Source organism: Eschrichtius robustus, chromosome 14, assembly GCF_028021215.1.
Source record: "Eschrichtius robustus isolate mEscRob2 chromosome 14, mEscRob2.pri, whole genome shotgun sequence".
Taxonomy (NCBI): Eukaryota; Metazoa; Chordata; class Mammalia; order Artiodactyla; family Eschrichtiidae; genus Eschrichtius; species Eschrichtius robustus.
Genome location: NC_090837.1, coordinates 43,640,848 through 43,653,756, shown reverse-complemented (window position 1 = coordinate 43,653,756; position 12,909 = coordinate 43,640,848). Strand labels below are relative to the sequence as shown.

Sequence of the window (12,909 nt, the reverse complement as noted above, 5' to 3'; positions counted from 1 at the left end):
TTCGACAAAATTCAACACCCATTCATGATAAAAACCCTCTAGAAAGTAGGCATAGAGGGAACTTACCTCAATATAATAAGGCCATAAATGACAAACCCACAGCCAACATCGTTCTCAATAGTGAAAAACTGAAGCCATTTCCACTAAGATCAGGAACAAGACAAGGTTGCCCACTCTCACCACTATTATTCAACATAGTTTTGGAAGTTTTAGCCACAGCAATCAGAGACAGGAAATAAGTAAAAGGAATCCAAATAAGAAAAGAAGAAGTAAAGCTGTCACTGTTTGCAGATGACATGATACCATACGTAGAGAATCCTAAAGATGCTACCAGAAAACTACTAGAGCTAATCAATGAATTTGGTAGAGTAGCAGGATACAAAATTAATGCACAGAAATCTCTTGCATTCCTATACACTAATGATGAAAAATCTGAAAGAGAAATTAAGGAAGCACTCCCATTTACCATTGCAACAAAATGAATAAAATACCTAGGAATAAGCCTACTTAAGGAGACAAAAGACCTGTATGCAGAAAACTATAAGACAGTGATGAAAGAAATTAAAGATGATACAAAAAGATGCAGAGATATACCATTTCAACATTGTGAAAATGCCTATACTACCCAAAGCAATCTACAGATTCAGTGTAATCCCTATCAAACTACCGATGCATTTTTCTAGAACTAGAACAAAAAATTTCACAATTTGTATGGAAACACAAAAGACCCCGAATAGCTAAAGCAATCTTGAGAAAGATAAACGGACCTGGCGGAATCAGGCTCCCAGATTTCAGACTATACTACAAAGTTACAGTAATCAAGACAATATGGTACTGGCACAAAAACAGAAATATAGATCAATGGAACAGGATAGAAAGCCCAGAGATAAACCCATGCACATATTGGCACCTTATCTTTGATAAAGGAGGCAAGAATATACAGTGGAGAAAAGACAGCCTCTTCAATAAGTGGTGCTGGGAAAATTCGACAGCTCCATGTAAAAGAATGATATTAGAACACTCCCTAACACCGTACACAAAAATAAACTCAAAATGGATTAAAGACCTAAATGTAAGGCCAGACACCATCAAACTCTTAGAGGAAAACATAGGCAGAACACTCTATGACATAAATCACAGCAAGATCCTTTTTGACCCACCTCCTAGAGAAATGGAAATAAAAACAAAAATAAACAAATGGGACCTAATGAAACTTAAAAGCTTTTGCACGGCAAAGGAAACCATAAACAAGACGACAAGACAACCCTCAGAATGGGAGAAAATATTCGCAAATGAAGCAAGTGACAAAGGATTAATCTCCAAAATATACAAGCAGCTCATGCAGCTCAATATCAAAAACACAAAGAACCAATCCAAAAATGGGCAGAAGACCTAAATAGACATTTCTCCAAAGAAGATATACAGATTGCCAACAAACACATGAAAGAATGCTCAGCATCACTAATCATTAGAGAAATGCAAATCAAAACTACAATGAGATATCATCTCACGCTGGTCAGAATGGCCATCATCAGAAAATCTACAAACAGTAAATGCTGGAGAGGGTGTGGAGAAAAGGGAACCCTCTTGCACTCTTGGTGGGAATGTAAATTGATACAGCCACTATGGAGAACAGTATGGAGGTCCCTTAAAAAACTAAAAACAGAACTACCATATGACCCAGCAATCCCACTACTGGGCATATACCCTGAGAAAACCATAATTCAAAAAGAGTCATGTACCACAATGTTCATTGCAGCTCTATTTACAATAGCCCAGACATGGAAGCAACCTAAGTGTCCATCAACAGATGAATGGATAAAGAAGATGTGGCACATATATACAATGGAATATTACTCAGCCATAAAAAGAAACAAAATTGAGTTATTTGTAGTGAGGTGGATGGACCTAGAGTCTGTCATACAGAGTGAAGTAAATCAGAAAGAGGAAAAACAAATACCATATGCTAACACATATATATGGAATCTAAAAAAAAAAAAAAAAAAAAGTTCTGAAGAACCTAGGGGCAGGACAGGTATAAAGATGCAGACACAGAGAATGGACTTGAGGACAAGGGGAGTGGGAAGGGTAAGCTGGGATGACGTGAGAGAGTTCCATGGACATATGTACACTACGAAATGTAAAATAGATAGCTAGTGGGAAGCAGCCGCATAGCACAGGGAGATCCGCTTGGTGCCTTGTGTCCACCTAGAGGGGTAGGATAGGGAGTGTGGGAGGGAGACGCAAGAGGGAGGAGATATGGGGATATATGTATATGTATAGCTGATTCACTTTGTTATACAGCAGCAACTAACACAACATTGTAAAGCAATTATACTACAATAAAGATGTAAAAATAAATTGATTTCCCATCAAAGTTCTAGACCTATTCACTTAGTATGGTGCTTACACCAAGTTTCAACAGGTGAAACGTGCTTCCCCACCGAAAACAAAAATGACTCAGAATAAAGTAATGTGATGATGGGGAAAGATCTTGTTTCATTAGATTGTCTATGCTACTCAATTAAGCCTTTAATATTGTAATCAATCTTGTAAGTGCAATATAAGAACAGGTTCACTGGATGTGAGCTTTGAATTCTTATTAACTTTAGTGGCTCTGGCCAAACCCAGTTAATTTCCACTGTGTGAAGCAAGCCCGTATGCTGACATTTAAAACCATTTCCGCAGCTGACCATGGGAAAACATTCATCGTTATTTAATACATGATCACGTAGCAAGAAAGTCAGCCTATATTGATTATACAGACTGAGCTCAACATCCTAGTGAGTCATTACGTTAAAAAAATATATAGGAACAGCAATGATTTAAAAGATATAGTCAAACCCTCTAAAGGGCTATGCATGCTATTACTATTATTGGGACGTGAGAGAGGAGGCTTTTTTTTTTTTAGGAGACAGTTCATCAATTCAAAAATAAATGGCATTTACTTTCCTGTCTTTTTATCAGATCCTTAAAATTAACATTAATTAATATTAACCTTTGAAAAGAAATATTCCAGTTTAATTCATTACATATTTATATACAACACTAAACTAGGTTTGGGGAAATTATAAAGAGAAGTAAGACTGAATCATCTAACTAACTTGTTTTCAACAAGTTTACCATATAGTGTAGGACACGCATTCATCTAACTACATACTTCAGTCTGTGACAAGTGGAAAGCCAAACTAGACCATCAAAGTGTATCCAGTCTGGGAGTGTAATCTTATTATTATGCCCCAATGTCAGGTTTCCTGAGACCCTTGAGAAATTGACAGATGGTAGTTTCTTGGGGGTGGGGAGAGCGGCATGGAGAATTGCTGTTCCGTAGGTATAGAGTTTCAGTTATGCAGGATGAAAAATTCTAGAGATCTGCTGTACGACATTGTGCTTACACTTCACATACCGTCCTGTACATTTTAAAATTTATTGAGGACACATCTAATGTGTTTTTTACTACAGTAAATAAAACAAAGAAGAAATTGGCAGAAGTCCTTGCACAGCCTTTATAGTTGAGCCTTCGTGGAGATGGGGAAAAAGCCTGTCATATCCACGTTTTTAAAGGAAATGACTTGATCATTATAAACCTGAGGGCTTAGAGGCAATACCTGATGAGAACAATTTCTCATGCAATCTGTAAGCAATTTAGCAGAATATCATAAGAGATAAGGAAGCAGCTGCATTTGACTCTTTGAATAGCCATTTTTTTCTACATCGATTTAATTTCCTTCCATGGTTACGTGACAGATTACATAAACAATGAAATGTGCCAGATAAAATCAGTTTTGTATAGAGAAAGATTTGGGGTCCTAGCCTAAACAATATTGTTATCACCAAGCCACAGAAGTGTGACCTTAATCATGCTATTGTTACGTGGGTGACCAGTAAATATAAAGTTGCAATTACATCAAAGTGAGTTGAAGCAGTGGATTAAATATCAAGTTCTAACCCGTGTGGATCAGTTGTACTGTAGGACCTATAACTTATTGATGAGGTGTACAAATGACTTACAAGTGCCTTCATCCAAAATGCAGAAATTACTAAATCGAGTGGAGCTGTTGATACCTTATCCCAGGAAACTCATGACAATATGACGCAAAATGCCCTTGGATACATTCTTTAAATCATTCTAAAGATAGAATAGCATTTTTAAAATAAACTTTTTTTAGTTTTATTTATTTTTTTATAGTTTTTTTTATTGAAGGATAGCTGATTTACAATGTTGTGTTAGTTTCAGGTGTACAGCAAAGTGATTCAGTTTATATATATATATATATTCTTTTTCAGATTCTTTTGCCTTATAAGTTATTACTAGAATAGCATTTAATTGACATAAGTATAAACTGGTATATTCTAGCACAAATGAAATTTGGCGATAGATTAATTAAGAAGGCAAGTGCCAATAGGATCTATGTTTCAATTAAGGTTAGGAAAACAATATTATATATGAATCACGCCGATAGCGGGTTTTTAAAATGGAGCAGAATAGCAGGACAGAGAATTAATCCTACCATTGTTTAAGCCTCATCATTCTTAAGTAATTGTTCACATTTTTATCAACATACTTTGAAAGGGATATTTTGAAAAACAAGACAATATGCAAAGAGGAAAACATTACATATACATATGTGTAAGATATATATTAATATATAGTTTCACATGTAATATATATTAAAATTATACAATATATAAAATATATTGTAGAGTGTACTGTATAGAATATGTATTATATATTATATAGTTATATAGTTATAATATGTTTTTTTGAAAGAAGAATTGGACCAGTGTAATCTAGAAAGCGAAAGTCTGAATAGACGTCTTGTGGTTCTCTAGAATTGTTCTCAGAATGAGTTGAGACTCACCTCTTCCCAGAGATGACTAAACCAGAAGAAATATTCTATGTTACATTTAGTAATTTCGTCTGGCAGAAAGAGGTCGTCTTTCTTGATTATCAGGATGGAAAATCGTTGGCTCAAGGGAAACTCCCCAAATTAGAGCTCTTCACTACAAAGTAAACCACCAGTAGTTCTGGATCATTTAAATATCCATGGGATCGCTTCCCTCAAAGAGCTTTTGTTCTTTTATCCTAGATTTCAGTTCATTTACTCTTCCAAGCTTCACAAACCAAGTTATCCAAAAGTGGGTCACTTGATGTCCCATACCAGGAGATGTACATGGCGTATCTATCCCAAGTATCAATTTTACCTAAAGAGATCTATCCTAAGTACTCAAAAATTTTAAGCAGAAACTATAATTGTGTATCGACACCTTGAAAGGTTATGGAGTAGAATGCAAAGAATCCAAGGAAATTTTCTTCCTTGTGATGGATGTTTTCCAGCTCCGCCTACCCCAGTAGTCCCCAGCTCTGTTTCTCTGATGTAGACGGTATAGGCACAAAGCTGTCTTTTCTGTGGCAAAATTTGAAGGTAATGCCAGGTTTCCTAATAAGTGACATGAAGCCTGTCACCACTTGAGTAGCCCAGAAACACAGGGATGACATGTTCTGTTTCACGATCCTCTCCCTTCCCATGATTTTCTTGGCTAGCAATAAATATCAGAGACTTTGAGGTATATCAATGTAGATTGTTTCTTAAATGTCTTTGCATGTGATGGTAATATATGAATTTCGTCTCTCTTCTTTTCCAGGACGGGGGCCTGTAAATTACTTACAGCCTATAGCCAGAATCAGGGAGTAAACTCTCCGTGATGTTTGGGTCTCAGGTAGTTTTAGATAAGCAGAGCAAAAACCCACAATATCTGAAAACCCCGTAATGTTGCTTTTAAACACCTGTTCTTATGATGATAGCCATCATCAGAAAGCATAGCCTAGGTGACATTGTTGGGGTGTATGAAGTCTTAGAGGATGGGGGAGAGAAGCGAGCAAATCATGATCCTTGCCCTCAAGAAATTTACAAAGGAAGCCAAAGACTTTGAAGATGGATTTCACTTATATCTGGTTTAATGAATAATTAACGTTCATCTTATTTGAAAAAAATTCACATTTTACCTATTTTTATTTTAAAAGTATTTAACACTTCCCTGGGACATTGGACTCTATTCATTATTTTCCGGAAATGTCTTCCTCTAAGAATTCAGTAAAACCTTATTAGTTCAGATATTGCTGTTAAACAATTTTTGACAATTTGACCAAGACCAAGATGAAATTTACCTTTGAATTCTCTTCAAGGAATGGATTTGTTAAGAGAAATAGAGGGAACACCTGTAACTTACTTTAAAAGAATCATTGTTTTCATGGCTTTAGCATATACGGTGGTCTTTAGGCAAAAAGATTTGGCTATAAAATAAGGATCCATGTCATTAGACAGACTTTATTGGCAGATCATAGTATTGAAAGTAATAAAACTGTATTGCTTTCAATAATTCTGACTTCCATAATTCAGTCTAGCATCCCCCTGTTCCTCCCATCTCCCCAAACTCATTATTCCAATCTAATGAAAAGTACTATTGTATTATATGTGAACATAAACATTTGTTAATAGAAGAGGATCAATTCTTATTATCTTATTTTTTAAATTTACAAATATAAATTTTAATTTTTTGGATGCTTATCTGTAACATTGATCACCTGGATGGTAGTCGTGTGTTTATTTTTACAAGAAAAATGATGTATCATTTCCTTTCCTTTTCTGTGATTTTTATACAGCAGGTAATTTTTTAAAATTTAAAACTCAATATTTTCACAAAGCAGGCTAGAAAAATTCCCAGGTTGATAGTGAAGATTTAAGGTGAGAAAAAAATAACCCCAAAATCAGATCATACCCTCCTTGGGGCATGTTGAAAAATCAGAGCAGTAACTAAATCACCATTCATTCATTCAACAAACACTTAGCCAAGGGCTGTGCTTATTGCTTCAAGGTGTGTAGAGATAAATAAAACTGTCTTCTTGTCTACATTGTGCCGGCAGCCCATAAGTTGAAACAGAGATGGAGACAGTTTTCTCGTGTGATAAGTGATGTGTTATTCATCCTTGTAAGCAAAGTGCTTTGGGAACACAGAAACTAGACCATTAAATCTGACTAAAAAGTTGGGGAACTATTCATAGCAGGTATAACATTGGAGCTCATTCTTAAAAAAATAAAAAGAATTTCTACAAGTAGAGAAAAGGATAACATTTCAAATCAGTATGAGCAAACATATGGAGATAGGGAATACATGGATTGCTTAAGAAAAACAGAGCAGACGTGTTAGATGTGGAGAGCTGAGGAGGTGGGGGAACAGTATATGGTCTATAAAAAGGTATATTACTAAAAAATATGTCCTTCCTTAGTGATTGGAAACACAGTTGGAGCTCACAGAAAGATTTGAGAGTCATGTGCAGAGACCTGAAATGGGAATAGATAAGACTATTTGTGGACAATTGAGAGAACTTTTAGGACCACAGGATAGAATCAGCTTCTCCCTGCTGGAGGAGAGAAGGGGAAATAAATAAATTAATTAATTAATTAATTAATTAATTAATTAAAAAAATTTGTAGGTGCATATAAAGAAATTTGAAGGAGTTTATGTCTAAGAGCTTCAATTTTCTTTCCGTTATATTGTTGGACGATCATGGGATGTAGACTAGGAGGATACAAGTTTGAATCCCAGCTCAGGTGCCTATGAGTGATGTAACATGGGCAGGTCATGTAACCCACGTACATTTCAGTGTTGTCTTAACCTCACTGAGCTCTCGTCTGTAAAATGAGGATAACAGTACATAGCTTATATGGGTTGTTGATATTATTAAAGACAAGCTAGGTGCAATGTATTCACATGAAAGTGCTCTACAGATGAGAGCTGCGAGATGATTATCATCTGTGAATAGGAGCTTATCCCCAGGGAGAGAGAAAAAAAAATTGCAATGAGGAATGAAAATTGGAAGGGGACATGTAAAAATGCTTTTAGGCAGCATTAAGAATCCTTGTGAAAACATGACTTTGCATGTACAGTCACACTTAAGAGCTCCAGAGCAGCCAGTAGGGATGATGTGATGGCCTGGGGTTAGGGAAGGTCAAAGCAGGCACTGTGTCATTAAGGGAACAATTGAGAATGTTGATCAGTGCAGATCCCAGGAGCTTGGAGGCTGGTACTCCAAGACCTGTACTCCAGCCTCTACATTGGGTTGGCAGAAGGCAGTGTTTTCTCTTCAGGGTCAGCTGCCTGTGATCCTAGGGCTCTTGTCATTATCAAGTAAGTGAGGTGAGTTGCCAAAGTCCCCAAGGTCGTCTGCTCTCCTGCCAGCTGAGCTCCAGACACAGGCTGCTGCTTACAGACCCGCCAGACCCTTTGCCCCCTCCTCCCCTCTCACTGACCACCCTTGGCTCACAGTACCTACCCCAGCCTTTTCTCCACTCGAGTTTTAGTTCTTCCCTAGCACACAAGGCAGTGAAAGAGGTTTCTGCCTCCTCTGGGATAAAAAATTGGCATATGAACCAAATAAAAGGAGCCCAAGTGCATGCTGCTGGTCCCTCATGCCACCAGCACCCGTTCGAGACCTCAGTACAGAATTCACTGCGTGCAGCAGGCAGGACCACGCTGCCTCTCCCACACCTGGACATGGGTTGTCTCACCAGCCACTAGGATGATGTCGTGTTCTCTTAAATGCTTAGTGAGCGTTGGGGACCCCAAGAGAGAGCTGCCAAGATCTATCTTGATAGTCAACTTAACTTCCCTCGGAGGGAGATTTGAAAGGCTGGAGAGCATCCTTCATATGCCAAATGGCAGTAATAAAGAAAATACAGGCTATATCTTACCCATTATTGACTCCTATTTTAATTAATGGGAGGCACACTCCTCTTTTGGGAACTGGGTTGATTCACTCAGTGAGTAATTATTCATGAAGGATATACTAATTCATGGTGCTAGCTACTATCCAAGATCTTTGAAGATAATGGATATAAGCACCTTAGGAAAACTTTGTCAAATTCAGACAAAACTCTAGGTTTCTGTGAAAATACAACTGCAGAGACTCATTAGGGGTTGGGAAACCCCAGAGCTCTTTCGTCTCTCTCCTCAGACTTGGTTCCCAAAGCCCACTCTTCTGTGAATGCCAACAGGGGGTCACACAGAATTCACCTCTAAGCACCTTGCTTCCTGTACATTCCGTTCAGTCATTTGCGGTCACCTGAGGATGTACAGATTGTTCCAGACCATATAACATCTTCACTCCCAACATGTGGTCCTTCCCTACATGGCAGGAGCCATGCTGAAGTGCAGCCCATCTTTGCCTCCCCCAGGGTAGGAAACGCCATGTCTCCTGATTGGGTCTCAGGCTGGGGATTCTCCCACATGCCATAAATGTACATCAGCCCTTTCTGGAATGTGCTTTAATCACCTGGTGCCATGCCAGCCAGACCAGCACTCCCTCTACAATGCCGTTCATTCCTACCTGGTTTGTATGCCGGTCAATCCAATATGGCGAGCAACTCACCCCTCATTAAAAACAAACACAACGATTTGAAAATATTTTTTTCCCAGTTGGTAGGTTGCCTTTCCATTTTGTTGATGGTTTCCTTTGCTGTTCAGAGGCTTTTTAGTTTGATGTAATCTCACTTGTTTATTTTACTTTTGCCTTTGGTGTCTGTTTCAAGAAATTATCACCAAGACCAATGTCACATGGCTTACTGCCTATGTTTCCTTCTAGGCGTTTTACAGTTGCAAATCGTATATCTGGTAATGAAATAAAATGTATATTTTAAGGCAGGACAAGAACATAAGATTCTTCTCTCTGTCTGTCTGGGCTTCCTCCTTCCCACCCTAATGTGCAATGTGCATCTGCCTTACACATTAAACAGATCTCCTCAAAGGGAGAAATGTTTCTCAATCAAAAAAAAAAAAAAAAAAACAAGCTACCAATTATAAGATAAATAAGTCACAGGGAATACAGTCAATAATATTATAATAATTTTATATGGTACACAATCTATAAAAGTATTGTATCACCCTGTTGTGCACCTGAAACTAATATTGTTAATTCAACTATACATCAATTAAAAATTAAATTTTTAAAAACACACAAACATCTCTATCTTTTTCCTTTCTTTAGCTCTAACTACACCTTCCTTCTATTTCCTCCTCTAATCAGCATGTTTCCCATTTCTGGGTTCCATGTATATTTTCCCCTTTATACCTCATCTCTACCCTTTGTACCTCTCACAAGTTTTAGTTAACTCTTGGGAGTTACTTTTGGTTTATTTTCTGCTTAGTTGGAAGAACACAAGACTCATGTCCATTGGGTGGCAAACTCAAAATTAAGACCATGTGTGCCACAGCACTTCATTTCTATATTTTTCTCATTCTTCTTTAAAAATCCTTTGCTGCACAGTGAAATGATGTTCAGTGTGGGACAACCCAGTGAATCCTTGCCAGCAAAAACACGGTCCAGATTGTAACAGCACAGACTTGGGGGTCTGGAGAAAATGTTCAAGGCAGAGTCTAAACTTGAATCTTCTTACTCTGGATCCTATATTTCCTTGGACATCCATGTATAGAAACTGAAAAAAAAAAGTGATTTCCTTTTATTTCATGAGTGGAAGTAATTCCAAATAGTTTCTTAGGGATGTTGAACTGAGAAGTGTTCCATGGATTTCCATGAGGAGAATCTTCTGGCAGGGTTTATGTCCCAGCAAAAGGTACGCACATTCATGGGTGATGCCTTTTTGCGTGTTACTAGCATCCGCTCTCCCAGAGTAGAGGCATGCCTTTGTGGAAGGGCTGCAGTGGTGTGTGATTTTAAAGGAAGAGTTGCTCCTGGCTGCCCCTGCAGGTGCCCATGCAGAGTTAACCTACACACTTGCTCATGTTCTAAAGCTTTGCATTCTGGGGGTGCATTCTACACGGTTCCAGAAGGGACTCTTGCTTCTGTGTACCCAGTGTCCTCAGGCTCAGCTGGCTCCAAGGGAGGAAGGCACATCTCAGATTCATGAGCACTACAGAATGTAGAGATGTGGCTTTCCTACAAGTGGGGATTCCAGCCCCCCCACTGGGCATGGCTCAGGGCATTTTCCAGGGCACACAATGCTAGTTCCTCTGTGCTCAGCTTCTCTGGGGAATGAGGAGAATTGAGAAGGTGCTATGGTGTTAGAATCAAGGTCAGGGTTATTACGAGGTTAGCGTGTAAAGGGGGCAGTTACCCATACTCTAAGTGTCCCTACTGGGAGCCCTGCATTTGCATGTGCCTGGGGACATGCTTGCCACTGTCAGCCAGAACATTCTTTTCTGTGAATCCAGGATTACCGAGCCTGGCAGGAAGGGATAGTTAGAGATTTTTCTACAGCCTTCCTGAGCTTATGTGAGAATTAAGCCTTACAAATTTTACAAGAATTGATGAGCATGGTGATATATATAAAAAAGGCAACATAAACCTTCAGATTCGTGGCCTAACCATCTCAACTGAAAAGCCCTTATGCTTCAGGATTTTAAAAAATTACCATTTGCTAGTCTTACCTACACTCAGACGGACTCCAATATTCAAACAGCTTGCAAATTCTGTACAAATGGATGCTGTTATTCCCGCATCCATCAAAATAGTGGAATTGTTGAGGTCTTCTTTTTGTGGGAGAAGGGGATGTATGTACATTATTATTCTTGTATGGGAATAATTAACCAAGAAAAAGTGGCATCCCACAGTTAATTTAGCTCTTCTTTTGTTTTCCAGGTATCTGAATTACGTGAACATATTCTTTTAATAAGCTGATCTGTTTTTTCCCTTCTCACTGAGGTGCAAAGTAATCTAGAGGGTCAAGGTTTCCAATCTTTCTCTCTTGCATTAAAATGATCTGTCATTTCCATTGTGGCTACACCCAAAAGTCAATTTGTGGTCTCGTTAAAGTGCCTATAGAATAATTCAGTCGTGATGAGGATGAAATTCTTCTCAAAGTGTAAGTGCTCCCCTTGCTGGTATACTGTAGCAATGACATTCATCTTTGAAAACTTAATCCTGATTCAGAGCAGGGGTTTTTCATTTGTTTTGGGGGGTGAGTTTTATTTTTTTTCTTTTTTGGTACTTCTTTATCTTCATGGTTTTGAACTTCACAGTAAATTGAGGCTTAATCTAGTGAAACTGGATAAATTACTGTACTCATCACATATTGTAAGCCAGGCACGTAAAATTCAATAGAACAAGAATTTTTTAAATGCTTCCCTAGAAAGTAAAGAAATATTCTGAATGATGTTTAGTGTTAAAGTTTTTTTAAATAATAGAATATTTTAATTTTTTAAATTAATGTGCAATTTATATGCAATAAAACGCACAGATAAGTGTCTGTTCCAATGAGTTTTGACAATTGTATATGCCCTGTATAATGGCCACGCAAAATACAACACTGAATCTCATACCCTAAATATTTCCCTCACGGCCCTTTCCAGTCAATTCCAGTTCAAGAGCCCACCATTTCCCTCCCACCCCCTCATCTCCTCTCTACTGCACAAGCAACAACTTTCTTATTTCTATCACCATAGGTTAGTTCAGTCTATTCTTGGTCTTCAAGTGAATGGAATTATACAGCATAAATATTGTAAATGCTCCCTTCACTTACCATGGTATTTTTGAGATTGTTGCATGTATCCATAGTTCATTCCTTTTTTATTGTTGAGTAATACTCCATTGTATGACTAAACTACAAGTTATTTATCCTATTTTTGACATTTGAGTTGTTTCTAGTTTGGGACTCTTATGAAAAAGACTGTTCTGAAAATTCCTGTACAAGTCTGTGAATAACTTGTTTCATTCCCATTGGATACAGACCAAGAAATGGGATTGCTAGATCCTAAGGTAAATGTTTAACTTTGTAAGAAACTGCCCCACACTTCACCAGCAATGTTCAAAGTTCCAGCTGTTTCTTATCCTCACCAGCAGTGGGTAGGAAATGGTATCTCTCGTGGCTTGCATTTGCAGATCTCTGATGGCTA

General features: G+C 37.9%; 1 protein-coding gene across 1 annotated transcript in view; it reads left to right on the top strand.

The window, feature by feature from the left end:
• CHST9 (carbohydrate sulfotransferase 9) overlaps window positions 1-12,909 on the top strand; it is a 201,359-nt gene that overhangs the window by 98,245 nt on the left and 90,205 nt on the right. Inside the window, exon 3 of the mRNA XM_068563451.1 lies at window positions 5,647-5,692. Coding sequence (XP_068419552.1) covers window positions 5,647-5,692 — 46 coding nt within the window. The remainder of the gene's footprint in view (window positions 1-5,646; window positions 5,693-12,909) is intronic.